This window comes from Synchiropus splendidus, chromosome 2 (assembly GCF_027744825.2).
Source record: "Synchiropus splendidus isolate RoL2022-P1 chromosome 2, RoL_Sspl_1.0, whole genome shotgun sequence".
NCBI classification, from domain to species: Eukaryota; Metazoa; Chordata; class Actinopteri; order Syngnathiformes; family Callionymidae; genus Synchiropus; species Synchiropus splendidus.
In genome coordinates, this window is record NC_071335.1 from 22,538,184 (window position 1) to 22,555,481 (window position 17,298).

At 42.9% G+C, this 17,298-nt stretch overlaps 1 protein-coding gene across 6 annotated transcripts in view; it reads right to left on the reverse strand.

The window, feature by feature from the left end:
• lef1 (lymphoid enhancer-binding factor 1) overlaps positions 1–16,798 on the reverse strand; it is a 40,345-nt gene extending 23,547 nt beyond the window's left edge. For 4 of the 6 annotated variants that reach the window (XM_053855512.1, XM_053855515.1, XM_053855511.1 and 1 more), the window contains exons 1-3: positions 15,957–16,798; positions 14,499–14,565; positions 13,045–13,172 (exon numbers count right to left, since the gene is read on the reverse strand). In XM_053855512.1, the coding sequence (XP_053711487.1) occupies positions 13,045–13,172; positions 14,499–14,565; positions 15,957–16,154 (393 nt within the window). In that variant the 5' untranslated portion in view covers positions 16,155–16,798. The remainder of the gene's footprint in view (positions 1–13,044; positions 13,173–14,498; positions 14,566–15,956) is intronic. The other 2 variants (XM_053855514.1, XM_053855513.1) reach the window with 1 other exon arrangement.
• Positions 16,799–17,298: the final 500 nt, after the last annotated feature.

The window sequence follows — 17,298 nt, forward strand, 5'->3', positions numbered from 1 at the left end:
TCACATATGCAATTGCGATGTGACAGTCCTGAACACCTGTGAAGTGTGCTAGAGATGCATTTCGGATTGACTATTAAAAGGGAAGAGTAAGATACAGGCAATGAGGTAAGAGGCTGGGAGGCAATTCCTCATGTTTTCACCAGTACTGTACATGATTTCTTTTACATGAACTCAAAACATATGAGGAAAAGAGCCATAAATGATGCAGCGATGCTCAACACGGCACCGCTCATTGATTAGCCATACATATAATCATTTTAATTTTGCATCACATCAGAAATTTGGGAGCACAATGTGGGCGCCAAAAATCATGGACAAAACCTCGCAAGGCATGGACTTTTGCGTCCCCAAATAAATTCCAAATCAGGGAGAAACATCGGTGCTCTATCCTCAAAACTATTGACAAAACCATCCTATTGTTTTTTTTTTAAATACTGGAGGCTCAAAGACTGTAATTGTTGCTGCTGTTCTAACATATGAAATTGGATTGCGATTGTGTTGTGTAACTGATGAAGTGGCAAAGTTATGAGTCACGTGAACCATGTTGAACCACTGAAGCTTCCATCATAGTGTTGAGTCGCTTGAGGGAGGGGCATGGGACGGACGGTTGTTCTTACATTAACTTCAGACCAGGTGTTCATTCTCAAGGGTGCATCCATCATTCTCCCAGCAGAAGTGAGCAAACATGACCTCAGTAGCTATGTAGCACAGGAAAGCAAGGAACCGCATTCCCTCCTCCTTTCTTCCTGAACCCAGTGGAGACCAACCTGAGGAAGCTTAAATAAATAACCAATTATCATTTGTAGTGCGGGTGGAACCTCACTCGCTTCCCGTTCCAGAAATGGCCCGTTTTATTGCCAGGATGGCCCTTTGTCCAAAGTGTCTTCATGTAACAAAACTCAATGAATACAGAAGAAAGCCCAGCAGGGAGAGAAGCGCCACGTGCCTGGGGTAATGAGACGTGCAAACGAAGCCAACCACGGCAGCGGAGGACGCTAGAAATAACAGGAAAGGTCTGCCCTGCAGAGAAATTTACATTTCTGAGCCTGCATTTTAATCATAAACTCTGCTTTTAAATGCTACTCAGAGTTAAACACAGGGATGAACATGAAGCGCCATAAGGAAAAAGAATACCACAGAGGGGATATGTAAGATTGCACCATGTTGTTTTGATCAACTGTGTAGTGGATTTTAACCAGCAAGAGTTGCTCCTCTACACTGTCAAAATAAGGGACTGCTGATGTCCGTGTTGGAGCCATGAGAAAACTTATAACACAGCTCCCTAAAAGGGAGCAATCGAGGGCGTCAACCTGGATTGGAGGCAGGAGCTGAGTGAGCATCGGCTCAAAACAAAAGTGCTGACTCTGATTTTAGTTTTTTAATTCCCAAAAAATACATTTCACATTGTTCACTTAAAAACACTTTCAAAACTGTATCACTCCTCAAGAGTGAAAAACAAACCTTATGAAAACCCATTTCCGCCACATTCCTTTGGGCAGAACCAATTTTGTACGGCAATAGGAAGACAATAGAAACAGAATTGAGATAGAAAATAGGAGATTCGGCATTCAATGAAGAGCCCATATCTGCATTTAAGGATGGGGAAAAATATTATCTGCCATGTTGTTTACCTCCTCTAATAGAAATGAAGATGTCCACCGACCAGTTCCCCTTAACACAGTCTATACAAGCACTTGAGCAGCTCAACATTTACGGCACTCGGTTGGTCACCAAAGCGATCGAACTACTGCAATGTCTATTGCGACTTCTCACTTTCCAGGTTATGAGGCCGTTGATCGAGCTGAAGAGGGGTTTACTATCTCACTTCGGTGTGTGAAATCGGTGTGTGTTGTGGGGGTTGGGACAGCGCTCTGGCAGCCCTGGGCGAACTGCAGGATGTTCACCTTGCGGCGGGGCACAGGGCTCATTATCACAGCAGGTCCTGGTCACATCAAAGAACTGAGGAAAGGGCAAACATTCTGCTGAAGTGCCACTGTCAGCAGGCCTCTGAGCGCACACACAAACATAAACACCAAGACGGACCACACGTACACTCCCGGCAGTCATTTTACTGTACCAACTGAAAACATTGGGTCAAAGTCATAGTTTTGGTGACTCTTATGTATTTCAACACCGATGAGCCACATTAGCCGAGCACGCAGCTAACACGGCAAGGCGTTTAACAGAAGCACAGCCAACAAAGAAGCAGATGGCAATACGTCATTATTGCATCTGTATCGTGTTTTTCATTTCATTTTCATGCTTTCAGGCAAATACAAACACAAGATTGATTGAACTGCAATGCCGAAGTCATTTTATTTTCCGATACAAATTTGTGGCAAACACTGTTTAAATCTAAGATGACAAACACAATCAGGAGAGATTCTTATTTTGTGAATCACTCAGCTGTATTTATAGCCACCCTGCTGCTGCATTAACACACTGCATGATTTATCACAAGACGCCAGCTCTGGTGTGCTGAGTAGCTACGATCATGCCAGGCAACCCGTCGGTGCCAACATCCTCATTCAACAACAACACCCAAAGGCCTCGAGAGATACACACAAAAAATGCAGCACAAGCTAACTTCACGGGGGCTAGCAACACAATGCCAAGGAGAGAGCAGGAGGAAGTATACACGCACAATGGAAAAGTGCTGATGAGTTGCCTCGCGCGAAAGCTTCATAGATCTGTCGAACAAGAGCGGATTTGCCTGCTACACCTAGATAGTGCCCCCCTTGCAAGCCTTTGCCCAGGTATTCTGGGCATGAATGACTGTCAGTTTGGATTTAGGAGCTCAACGTTGAGAGGGAAAATAGAGTCTAGTGGGGGTCTTTGTGTGTCTCTACCTGTGGAGACGAGTCCCGCAGACAGGTCCCTGATCAAGCTATATAAGAGAAAGACGACGTAGCATAGCAGGCTACAAAAACAAGTCATGGAAGACGCAAACCAGCAAGAGGTGCTAGGCTGTGTTTGCAGCTAGCTGTTTAGCAGCATATAAATGAAATATACAGGGGGGGATTTGAATGGAGGCAGCCAGAGCTGAAGAGACAAATGACCTAGTTTTCAGTCAACATTTAACCAAGGAAGATGTTCACCCACTTCTATACATTTTCAAAGTATATCGCAATTCAGTAAAGAACTTGCAGCAGAAAACACACATTTGCTTTCTTAAAATATATTTCTGAAATTATTCCATTCTAAATACCAAGGAAAAATAGGGGCACATAACACACCAGCAGGTGACGACATAACAAAGATGGTGACTACTGTATACTCCTCGCTGGTTGTGGCTCAGGCAAAATCAAACCTGTTTCTTGTTCTATCCTCATATCTTGCCAATAGAGCTTGTGTTTCTGTAAGATATATATATTACGTGCTACTGGTCGAAGTTGTAGTTTATAACTAAATATACAATAATAGTAATTTAACTACTTGATACAGCACTAAAAATGAAGTCAGTAAAACTACTAGAAAGCAAAAGAAAAAAAAAGTAGTTCAACTACACGTAGTTAAACTCTGCCTGATGCCGAGAAGTGACCTCAGTATTCACATGTAACACTGTTTTCAATCATTTCATATGGAATTGTCTGTTCTAATTTATCGTGAAAAAGTTGCTCGTACATGCTACGAACACCAAAAACCTTCTGGCTTACTCGCATCATAGAGGCTTCACGGACCCCGCGGAGCCCTGTGTTTGGGTGTGACTCCACCTCTTAAGGGATTACTGGATAAAGAATGGCAACAACTGCCATTCAGACCAGATTAGACATTAATCAAACCACACATTTTATGGTTTCAATCCAGTCAGGAGAGCACGCCCCTTCTTCAGTCTGAATGAAGCTTTTTACATCTTCTCCTAGCCGAACAAATGTTTTCTTCTCCATCCCGTCAGATGCAGGAAGCATCTCAAGAACCTCTCCAAGAAGAACAGCGGTCGCATGATAACCATGTCTTGTCAATTTGTGGCTTTGTGGCAGAGCTTCGAGGGGCTCAGTATAAACAAGCCAATGACCATGTGCAACACAGCGTCTACTTATCCCCAGATATCTGTAAAGACATGGAAATGAGGAATTTCTCAAGCACAAAGGACCTTGTTAAGCCTCGAGCATATGGTTTCAGCGACACTATGGAGTACAAGCTGCACCTGATGCCGCCGCGCTAAATGACAAGACTGACAATGCAAACAATGAGCCTGAATTCAGATACTGAGGAGTGGACTGACCAACATCCTCTTGTCCAAGATTGAGATGCCATGCCACACTTGAAACAAAATGAATTGCCGATGCTTTGAAAAATAATTAGGTTTTGTTTGATAGTTCATTTCCTTAAATTTATAACGCTATGTAAAGAACAAACAAAGAAGCCTCATTAAAGGTATATCTTTGTTCCAAGATTAGTGACAGCCCACAGGACGCATTGGGGGATAGCGATCACCAGTGGTCGTGCCCCTTTCATCTCCAAAGATTGGGGTACAGTGGGGGTGGATTGATTTGATGTTTTGATGGACTGTTTGATGACGGCCAACTCAAAGTGGAGGATCCCTTTGTGATCTCTCTCCATTGGTAGACATGAAAAGCATCACCTGGCCTCTGAGCCGAGGGTTATGGCCGCTTGTGAGCTGCAGCTCCCCACTGCGCCGGGTGGCCGCTTGATGCCACATTCACAATGCTCTTCATTTTGTTTTCTACATCACCAGCAGCCATGAGTTCACCTTCTCCCGAATGATCCGCAAAAAAACTCTTGTTTTTAAAATGAATGTCAACATCCTACGAGGAAAGCAAGCCTCTCCGTAACCGACCGAGAAGTCCAGCGATCAAAGGGAGTGAGAAGCACTAGGCGAACTCATCAGATGAGCAAACACATTCTTGCTCGATATTTTTGTGAGTTTCATCACCCATCAAGTGACTGCTGAGAATGAAAACAAAGCCTTGTTTTCATCCGTGTGACATCACTGTCGACAAATGGTGGGAGAGCCTTTTATTTTCCAAATTACTTATTCCTAGACATCTTGCATAAAAACCCACCAACAACAAAGACAAAAGGTGCCGCTACCCTTTTACTGCCGGAGGTAAACAGAGGACATCGCCGTCAAACTCTGTCACGGAAACAGTTGCACAGATCAGACATACAGCAGCAGGAGCTGCAAGTGTTGGGTTATCGTCGGTGACTCGCGGCCACTGAGTTATTCCCAAGCCATGGTAAATTCAGCGCCTGTGGCAGTGTAGTTGGCCCAGCTTGCTATTCAGTGCCGGCTGTGGAGGGCATGAGGAATAGAGATATGGCACAAGAGGGGGGACAGGACAATGAATGTTGGGGGAGGACTGGAGCAGCAGTGGAGGTGACATAACGCACATGTCTTAGCGGCATAGCTTGTTAGCACACAGGCTAGAGCTCGCCATGGCAATGGGCGCTCATTAGTCTTTATATTCTACGGTCATAAATATGGCCGCATCTGCAAGTGTAATCATTCTATTGTGCACAGATTTTCTGCTCGGCTGGACAGCAGCACGACAGCCTGCTTTTCAGCGCCTCCTCCCCTCGAGTGCCCTCACCTATCCCTGCGTCCTCTTTTGCCGGTAAGGCCTGAGCGTCTCACAGATTAAAAGCACCAGTCGCTCAGGTAACAGGAGTCACTAATCTATTCGAGGTTGAATTACACATAATTGCCTCGGCACCATGATTGATTTCAGCTCTGGAAAGGAAAAGACGGCTCCCCCAAAACACCCCCCTGAATCCCCTCCCTGCCTCTCTGCAGCACTCGCGAGCGGCAGCCAAGACTCTCCATCTAGTAGGAGGCAGGAGGCTTTGAAGAGATCAAAGCCAAGGCCGGGAGCAGTTGCGCGCCCTGGGAATACGGCAGAGAGGCTTTCTGCTCCTCGGCCTTATTTTCCAGCGTCATGTCGGATTGCAGCTGTATTGCATTTCGCCAGTTTTCTTAATGCTCTTGGTTTTGACTTTGACATCAGTGATCCCCCTTCGTTTCTTCAAAAACAAAGGGGGGTGGGTGGGGGGGAGTGAACAAGGAAGAAAGAGAGGAAAGAAAGCGGTAGGGGTGAAACAGATCTACAGACTGATTTCTATTTTCACAACTCCATAATTGGCCGGTTCAAAGGAGAGGTGGAGAGAATGAAGCATTTGTTTTCAATTCTATGGCATAATGTAAGGAGCGACAAACTTTTATGGGTTTCCCAAAAATTGAATGCAGGCTTCTCTTTCACAGTGAAAGAACAGAGCGGTTTTATGGCCAAGACCACACAAAATGAACTGACAGCAAGGGTTTCTATTCGTCTTCCTACAGAGTCAGTGCAATGCCTTGTGCATGTGTGAAAGCGCATCAATATCAACACATAATGTGTGTTGAGGAATGTCACACTGAAGGAAGTGGTGTGGTGTTTGGTTTAAAGATAAACAAGTAAAACTATCCCTCTTTTCCAGTGGACAGAAAAAAATGAAACAAGCTTTCTTTTTTCTTCCAATTTCTCTCTCTCCCTCCCTCCCTCACTCTCTTTATATATATATATATATATATATATATATATATATATATATATATATATATATATATATATATATATATATATATACACAGTGTATATATACAGTATATATATATAATGGATTTTTTTAGATATATATATATTCACTGTTTGTAGTCAACATATTTAATTGAATTCATAATTGAAAACAAAACAATAATAACTAAACACCTTGGGTGTGTATATAGTAGTATATATACTGCTGTACTATTCCAAAAAAAATAGCTTGTATGATACATATAAGGCGTCCTTTGGTCTTACCTCACACGTCTGAACCATTAACCATTCTAGCATTGTCAGATACACACGGCCCACAAGTTTTTTAGCGCTAACACCCACAGCAAAAAGTATAATGAGCCTTTAGAAATATGAAAACGTAGAGTACTGGTCCGAGGTTATACACCAGAGAGTCACCAACTTCCTAAAACAGGGCAGCTATTGATCACAGCTCTGTATTCTACAAAGTGGGTGCTGTTAGCCTCTCTTTTTAAGACTGGAACAGGATTTTCACCCACTTTTGATTGATGTGTTTCCCATTGTTCCCTTCGCTGTAGTTCACCAGCCAGAACACTGTTGGCCTCTATATTAGACTTCCAAGCTGTCAGGGTGAAGTCAATAAAGCCATTCATGTTTTTTACTCATTTTGTGGCTGTATCAGGGAACAGTGGGGCACTGTAATCAGATTTTTAGGGACTACAGTCAAGCTTCATCATGCTTAAGAAGTAAAGCAGGCCACTCAACCACTGGGGGGGATTTAGACAGGTTCGACTCTCACTCTGGAGATGACGGCTGCAATGCGAGCTCAGCTTTCAGCTCATTGGAGTTGGGAGTGAAAACATGAGGAATAACCACCACGATGGTCAAAACACGACATTAAATAGGTCCTTATTAATGGCGTTGACCTTTAAAACAACAAGCAAAATTGAATAACCACATTACAGTACTAAGAATATAATGCCACAGTCAACACAACATCTCAAACAAAAGGTTCTCTTCGGGAGCGCTATCTTTATGGGTCATGCCCTCCCCTTTGAAATCAAAAGATGCATTCAACGTCAATGAAAAATAGATTGCAACAGCTAATTCATGATAGTAATAACAATGTGATTATTTGTCTGAGAGAAGGACGAAGAAGTTGGCACGGTGGGTTAGTGCTGTCCTCTGGGGGGGTAAGACTGGCCGTACTCAAAGATGCTAGAAGCATCCATTGTTAAATGTTTTGGAATGTTAATGTTTATGGACCATGCTTTGAATGGGCCACCACTTGGTTGCAAAAAAATGTATTTGTTAAATTATTTCTTGGGTCATTAATCTGTAATTGTTGTGGCAAAAGGGTATGAAATCGTCGTCCAGTATGTGGTAGTGTTTGAGTTCCACATTAGGGGCCTGCTATGAGAAATACAGCAGGTCCCATTCGCACAGATTCCGCAGTCTGCACTTGTAACAGACTTCCATCAAATGTCAGCTGGTTGAAAGTAACAAAAGGGAACTTCCCCATGGTCTCATCACCCTCCTGCAGGATGTCCACAATAAGGCCCAACAAACCGCTCCTGGCTATGAGCGGCAGGGTCCTGCACTGACCTCTGCATATCAGCAGCGGGCTGCGAGTGAAGAATGAAAGAATCTGTGCCGGTGTTATGGGCTTCAGCAGCAGTCAGCATGAGGCCAGCAGACTGACTTGCTCCTGGCAAACCTGCTTGATTGGCCAAGCTTGAACCAATTGAGTGGGAGGATGAGGAGCCGAGGAAGTGTCATCATCTCTGTGTGTTTCACTTAAGGGTGAACACATTGGCGGAAATAAAGTCCAAGGAAAGGTTAAACACTCACAAATGTTTTGGCCTACAATATATATATATCTATATATATCTATATCTACCTACATAAATATAGATATATCTATGTATAGATATATCTATCTATCTATATATCTATATATATATATATTTGACCCGCTTTACATGTACGCAACAAAACAAAGACAGTTATTAACATGAACATGATATTAACATGAAAAAAATATTCCAATGATACAAATAGCTTTTAAGTTGATAACACATGTGAGTTAAAAAAAAAAGGTCTCTGCTGGGCTCCATTAAGCAAGTGGAGAACGCTCAGATAAGAGAAGATTGTAACCACATGGCGTCATTATCACACAGCACATGGAGTAAATGTGTCGAGCAACATTACTGTATCGCGGAGGAAGAAACATGTGGGTGTCGTTGCCACATGGAGGCCTGGTGTTAAGAAGTTAATGGGTCTGGACCCGCGTAAAAATGTTCTTGAAAAGCACGGAAGGCTTTTTGCGGAAATTATTTTTAAACACTGTTAGTAGATTTTGAAATACAAAGTGAGCGAGGGAGGGAAGATGGGACAGCTATAGCTCTATGAAGTGAAGGTAAAACAACATGCTCCTAATCTTAAAATAAATAGTGTGTACATACAGCAGTTGGTCAGCATAATAAACTTTGCTTCATCAGCAGTAACAACGAAATTTTAGATCTTGTCAGGCAACGGTTCAAGGGAGCCTATGCCTCGTGTTGAAAATGGTGAGTCCCCGTCAAAAGGAAGCATTGGTCTTTCTGCTTACGAAAAGTGACAGAACCACCAGTCCACCAATCAGGTTAAAGAGAAGTTCACAAGAGTAGGATCTAGCCAACAGTCAGCATGATACATTCAGTTCAGCAAACTTCAGCCAGCGTGTCCATCCTCTCAGGAGAGAAAACTACGCCAACTGCCATAAGCTGTGATTGAGAACATTAAAGTGTGGACGTGGAAGGCTGATGGTAAACGTAGTGTTCTCTCTAACAAGGATCTTCCACGGTTCTGGTGGGGGCATGAGCTCGGGACAAACATGGCACTGAGGGACACCAGAGCAGTCCTATCAAATCCCGTTAGGTAAGCCCGGGTTAGTGATTCCACGCTGCGAGACACTGGCGAGCAGATCCGTCACGTTCTCACTACATCAAAGGGAAGTGCAGCGCAGCACCCCCCCTCTCACAGCCACGAGGATCTTCAACTGAAGGTCCAAAGGGAAAAAAAGAGCGCACAGCACAGAGGAGGGCGTTCTCTTCACTGACTCCATCGCTGCAGCAGAGCAAAGCCTCACGAAATATCTGACAAGTTATGCACCACGACAATGTGGCATGTCTTAGAGAGGACCTGTGCCTCGCCATACCAAGAGGAAGAAAAACTCCTACATCAAAGGCATTTGATCCTAATTCTATAGATGAAGCAGCACTAGCTATTTTTGAGGCAAAGATCTTTATGTGCTTGAGGCGAAAGACCAAAAATACGTATACGAACCACAACCATATTGGAAGCACAAGTATCATGTGCATCACCCAAACATTACCACGCAAAAAAACCCAGCCTATCCACATAGTCTCAAAGAAGACACAAAAAGCTTTGCTGGTAAAATACAGTGAAATAAAGGTTGCCACCTGTCCTTTGGACTACTATGATTTCTAGCTATATCAGCCCCAGTTGGTGGATTTTGCATAGCCAAAATACTGTAGATCCAGCGGATCATAAAGATGTGGAAAATATGCAGATAGAAGTTAAAAAAAATGCCCTTTAACGCAGAGCTTTGCTACTTAGAGAGGAAGCTAGTTACACAAATCCAAGCTATGTTTGTATCGATCGATCAATTTAACAGAGTTACTCCTCATATATGACAGAGAAAGTGCTGACATAGCACTTAAACATACAAATATATATGAGGAGATGATATTCAAGACAGAGTAAATCAAAATAGGTGTAGATGTCTAAATGTGCTCTATTATTTTCCCCATTCATGTGGATCAACGCGAGGCTCTGTTGATGACTATGGTAATTGCTTTTTTGCATCTGCGGGAAGCATCAAAGGTCACATTACAAGAACTATGAAAAGAAAGAGGCTTGCGTGATTTTAATTTTTTTTTAGCACCAATGTAACCTTTTGAAGTGGCCAACCAAGATTTCAATCTAAACGAACTGTACAAAGATGAATGCTGTCCACCATCTTTTGCATCACAACTGGCCCCTGGTGGCGAGGGACGACCGATCAAGCTTCAACGTCTTAAAATCTGCTGACAATCAGCAACTCCCAACAGCTCCATCATGACTGGACGGCATGTGCAGGAATGTCACGGTCAATGGAAATCAATCCAAACTACTGGGATTGGGGGCGGTGGTGGAGCTGGGAATGGAAGAGAATGAAAGAGAATGCGCCTTTGATCTCGGTGAAAACTGATCCCAGGCCTGCAGATACTGTGGCTGCGGTGGCCATCAGCGAAGGCAGCGAGCTGACATCAATGAGAAAGCCAGAGGACTCGTGTTCTGTGATCCCTCACCGAGCTGTGACTCTTTATTAGATAAGTGAGAGAAACCTATATAGTATGACTACTGTTTTATTGAAGACAGAGTGGGAGATGGGGAAATTGGGTGGCGGAAAAAGCAAGCATGGGAAATGAGAGTGAGGCTTCAAAAAGTTTTGGCAGGGAGTACACAGCCCGAGTGCCTGCACTAATACATCTGCTGCGAGGGGAAATTTCCTTCACTACAGTCAGCTGGTCTCCATACACACCTCCCGTAATTTTTCTTAATGAGCGAAAAATCTGCCAGTGTGTTCTCCATTTTCTTTTCTCGAACCCCGAATCCGCTTTGACTTGAATGTGTCCCAATGACAAACATGTTTTCATTTCACACATGCAACTTTTGGCAGAAGAAACGCAACGTTAACATCATTCTGTGGTACGGTTGCGTGTGAGAGTGAAGATGCTTTACACGCAGCATGTGGCATCTGCCTCCGACAGTCACACCATAGTTTCACTTTACAATAATTAAGCCAAGCAAATTGTTTAGGAAAAGAGGCCAATCTCGACCTCAGGTGAAACTACATTCCACCTACAGGTTTAATAAAGCTGTTTGATTCTGCTGACTGAAATTGGCGCTTTGCTTTCGTCCATTTCGTGCTGAAAAGACACAGTCGAATCTGTTAGCAGTATTTACCAGATTACACACACTTTGCTTTTAGGAATCGAGAATGTAGCACTGTACCACTCCCTTGTCCTGCGAGGACCATCTTTTATGGCAGCTCTAACTGTCTTTACACAGTACGAACTGGGGCTTTTCATGTTCTCACTACCACAAACTGAACTAGAATGGCTGTGTAAGCAAATGTTCTTACCGATCATCTATTTTGCTGCACACTTAACTGTGACAGCACAAGATGCAGGGTGTTTTTGTCACACTCCACTCGTAAACAATACTCCTGCCTTAGATATGGGACAAACACCTACATCCATGTGAATATGACCTACTCATAATATATGATGAATGAAATATGTTCGTATTTTCCTCATTCAGTTGCGACATTATTCCAGTCCATATGCGCGCAACAATGGAAGTCGGAAAATCTTTCGGAAAATTTACGTTAAATTTACATTTTCTTCCTGGGTGTAATATTGTAGTTTAAATGGCATCTTGGCGCTTGTTCTGGAGAATCTTGAAAATTCAAGGATTTTTTTATTTTTATTTTAAAGAGATGTTGTGCTTGATTCCTAATGCACTTGAACTTGGTTATGGCTCATACAATATAACTATTGAAGACACATTATTTCAAGAAAACCCAGGCGTCCATCCTGGCTTTACACACTGTTAAACGTGTTCGCATTTCATCATGACATCATTGCTTTCACGATTTCCGCCAAAAAAACAACGTGGTGAATTGAAATGGGTTTTAATTTTACCGCCAAGTCGATCTTATTTTTGTATTGTGCCACACCCATCGCTGGAGTTCCAAGAGACAGCAAATTATTCTGAGCAATTAATAAGATGTAAATTGCCAACTGATGCTGCAAATTACTTATTGACATAAAAGAACCAACATCCTCGATGAGATTATGTAACACATTTTACCATGGAAAGGAGTTTGTTCATTTTAACAGTATGTTATTTCATGTTTTCATCTAAATATCGTCATACATATAGCCACAGACATGTGCCTGGACCTAATGGGATTATGTTGGACAGCTGCTGGTGTGCCATTCGCTTTGTGTCTGACCTAAGAGGTGAAATTTGCAAACGCGACAGACACAGGAAATCTGCCAGTGAAAGACCTGCAGCTGGTCTGAAAATGATACTGTTAAAGGGACAACAATACACACGCTATCCTTGCATGGTCCTGGAAATGTCCTCAGCGGCCTCAGAGCCTTGAGGCCTTCTCCGTCCAGTAAAAGGGCTCCATCAAAATATTTACCACATTCAGAAACAAGATCCCTGGCTATGAGTTCAGAGTATATTATATTTATTTATAAATGAACGGCTGAGAAAATTGTAAATCATATGACCTCACGCCACTTAAAGGGGTGTAACTTTGATCAGGATCCCAAAATAAGATGACGTTTGTTGTATTTTTCTTGCTTCTTAGTAACGCTCAACAATAAACAAATTCATCGCGACCACTCAGATATATTTACGAAGGTGTGCTGGTGATGTAGGCTGAGAGAAAAGGTTGGGTACTGACCGTTCGGGGCATAGGCGGCGAGAGGGAGCCATTGTTCATATACGAGTCGTTGTTCATGTTGCTCATCATGATATAGCCGGGGTATCCTGGGTAAGGGTGGCCTTTACTGTACAAATCTTGAAGTTTTCCTGCGAACAATGTAGATCAAGATTAGAAATACCCAACACTAAAACTCATTTGTATATGAATCTAAAGCATGAAGACGAGGGAAACAGCTGAAGAAAGTTCACCGCTTCATGCAATGATATCATTTTCTATGGCTTTAACCCTTGCCCTGTTTCGCCTCCGGCCTTTTGTTTGTGCCCCCTTTTCCCTTCTCGGAGAGGAGAGTGATATTATGCAGCGGAACAATGGAGTCCCTCTGTGCCAATTAGCACCAATTAGAAGAACATACAGACTGTGTCAAAACAAGAGACGCCCCAACTGTTCCTCCACGCCTTTGACCTCACGGAGGGGTTTATACAAGAGGCCTCAATTCATCACCGCCAATGAACTGCACACTGCGTAACAAAAGCCAGGGGGCGGGCAGTGTTTGAGGCATTTATCCTGATGGCAACATGGATCTTGTCGGGAAGAAAGCCTGTGTTTGGTTTGAAGGGGATCGTTTTCGTGAGTGAAAGGGCGAACAAAGAGGTGACACACTCCTCTTCAGACTCCTAATGATGACCTGCAGCAGCAGGGTCAGCCTACGATGGAGCGAAAGGCCTCCCGCGCAGCCAGAAATTGACATTATCAATTGATTGTAAACCCTATTCAAGAGTGCAAACCAGGAGTTGGTTGTAGAAGACATCTGAACTGAAGCATTTCCTAGTGCTGCTGGTGCCCACATCCTGTGGAGGTAACAGGTAGTTGCAACAAACAGGCATGGACAAGTCTAAAATCAGAAGTCAACTTTATGCACAGGATTTATTTCTTTTTTTTCTTCCAGTACAGACAAACAATTATTCCTTCAAACAGAAAGGTTATTGTTTTTTCTTTGTTTGTTTTTAAAAAAAATTTCATCCCAATTTTGCCATTTTAAATTTTGCAATGCATCACAAAGTCTTTTTTATTTTTTGTGAAACAGCAAAAATATGTAAATGATTTTAATAATGAGAAAAATTGTTTAAACAAATCAGAAATTATGATAAATGATCTAATTTATGCCCATGCTACATTTCTTCATGTAATTTGACACAAAAATATTTTTACATTGTTTTACGACTTTTAACTTGACTGATTCGACAGGGTCTTATTGTTCAAATACGATTTTATTGTTAAAACACTGTAATGTTGTATTCAACGATCACAGAGTTTCAAAGTGAATAGATGGAGTTGCTAACTTGATGAAGTTGTGATCTTTATAAGGCTGAATGTTCACTGTCGAATAAGCCATATTAACAAGTCAACTTGGTGTCCTTACAGAGCAAACTGTTACATTGCACTACAAGCATGCAGACTGATCAGTTGCTTACCATCATCTGGATGATCTCTGTGTTTTTCATGATATGAATCTTGTGGTATTTGGGACTGTCTAGCTGCCTGTCAAAAGGAAGAAGAGAAATAAATGGTGAGTCAAAGGCTTTTAAAACTAGAGAGGCTGGAGGGGTCAGCGTAACAAAACAATAGGAAATACAAGGCACGTCTCATGTGTAGTGAAATGGCTCCGTACCACCACTCAACTTGACCCCAACGTCATGTCACTCGCTTATTCTCAGAAGGAAAATGACTTATGTACAAAACTGGCTCTGCGCCAAGCAAGGTTATTTTTATTTTATCTTATTTTTTATTTAGAAAATATTCTTTAAAAAAAAAATCTTATTGTCCCACATTCATTCACTTTTTATTTAAGAGGCAGCAGTGAGAGGATGAGCTATATTTTGGAGAGTTCACACCCCTCAGGATGGCTTCAAGCGCAGCACAGGAACTTCACTGGATTCCTAATTAACATTCAGTCTTCGTGTTGAGCATCTCCGGGACATTTGGGCAGTCTCTCCCCAAAATTCTATTAACACTGACGTTAATGACAGAAAGCTCTGCAAACTTTCTGCATTAACCATTATCAAAACATAACTAAAATCATATGAATTAATACATTTGACCAGACACTGACTACCTTTTTTAAAAAACAAAGTCTGTTTTGCCAAATAAACCAGGCACATTTCCCCCACACTTATGTTCAACATCCCACGGAACATTTTTAAGACATCACTCTTTATTTGAAAGAGACACAAACGTTACCAATTTCACGTGCTAGTGTTGACAATCACTGAAGGCGGTTTCCACATGACACCACTTGCATACAAGGCCTCACATCTATAACATATTGATTCATCACCTGATGGATGTATGAGACAGACCATGCTTCATTAAATTATATAAAACACTTCATGGAGACGACACACGGTGGTCTGTTCTTTCTAAGCTACAAAGCAAGTGTGTGTTATCTATTATTATACGAATTACCAAGGCCATATGTACTGGCTCACGTTTTTTTTCTGTATGTTGCATGGTTTTGAGCTTCACTATAACGTCAGTGTGTTCATTTTTACTATTTGTTTTGTGTGTGTGTGTGTGTGTGTGAGTGTGTTTGCTATTTTGACAGTAATAAGGATGATCATTGGCAGTCATACATGGTATTTATAGCGCAGAAAATGTGTGTCAGACGATGCATTGCCACGTTTAGGTCAAGTTATAGTTATGCGTTAATCTAAATGACAAATGTATAGGAATCGGAGTAGAATGAAATCGAATTGTCCCGTCGAGGGTCAAACTGAGGCCTTTTTGTCTTGGTTTCAATAGGAGTGTGAGAGCATCTTCAGCGACCTGCTTTTTATGTCCCCAGTGTAGCAGCTAGTGGAGACATGTCACGGCACCGACAGGGCTGTTGAGAGGGTGATGAAGAGTTGACACACGCTCATCCAAACACTCACATCATGGCTGTTGCTGTTGGGGCTGCTCTCCGACTCGTTGACCAGAGATGACTTGATATCCGCCAGGTCTCCCTCTTCCTCTGAGTTGCTGAGCTCGGCGAAGATCTGCTCCTTCTGTGGGTCTCCTTCATCTTTGAACGGGATCATCTCGTCCGTGGCGCACAGCTCCGGGTCTCCACCGCCTGATAGCTGAGGCATGATGGAGTGTTTGTTGTGAATCTTTCACGAATGAAAGGGGCACCGACTGCGAGTGGGAAAAACAGGGGGGGGGGGACAACTCCCACTTAAAATCCACTCTCCAGATGGATTCTCTTGGAGGAGGACGCTGCGCGCAAAAACACGCTGCCGGTGCGTAATGGAGCAACAGCAATGTCCAAAACTTGAAATGAGATGACTAGCACTTGCGTTTATGTCCGCCTCAATATCATGAGGGGGAACTAAAGACAGCCCTCGCGTGTGTCAGAAACATCGCGTGTATCCCTGTAAGAAAGTGAAGAAATATTCCCTCCGTGTCCCACAGAAAAGTTGATGCGTCCTTCAAAGTTAAAAGAGCGAAAAGTCTGGCTGCTCGGAGCAGAGTTCTCTCGGTTCAGACACGACGACTCGAGTCTGCGTACATCCTCCAAATGACCGGCAGATGAGGGGGAAAAAGTCAAAAAGGAAAACGGAGAACGCCGTGGACCGACTTCCCAGTGCTCCCGCAGCGCTTCCACGGTGTAATGTAACCAGTGTGTGTGTGTGTTGGTAATGTAGCCGAGCTCCCTCCTCCTCCTCCTCTTCCTCCTCCTTCTTCTCCTCTCCGTCACTGGGAGGAAGGAGAGATGAAAGAGAAGCCGCGGTTGTGATTGACACTCCTCCTGAGAGAGAGGTTACACTCCGATCTCAACAAATTCGCAGACAGGAGGAGAGAAAAGGCGCGCGCGTGCACACACGCATCACAATGGAGTAAGACTTCGGCAGCAAAATTCTAAAGAGAAAATGTTCCTTATCTTCAATCCCTCCTGATTTATTTCCATTTGAAGTCCGAGTTGCGTCCCTACTTCCTGTTTAGAAAAACTCATTTTGCTCGGCAGGTGTTCATCCCCTCCTGACTTGTGAACTTGAACGACCTCACTTCCACAATAGAGCGATCGAGTGCGGGAAAATCGGCGTTATTTTGAAATACAACGTCAATCTGAATCCACTGTGACAGTGGCACTGTCAATTGGAATTTACTCGGCGTGCATTTTTCATTCCACTTAGTCCCCATCAGTTTATTAAGGTGTGTTCCATTTGTATTTCATAGTGTTAACGTGAACAGGTTCGCTGAGTTTTGAAGGTATGAGATGAAGGTGGTGTGAAC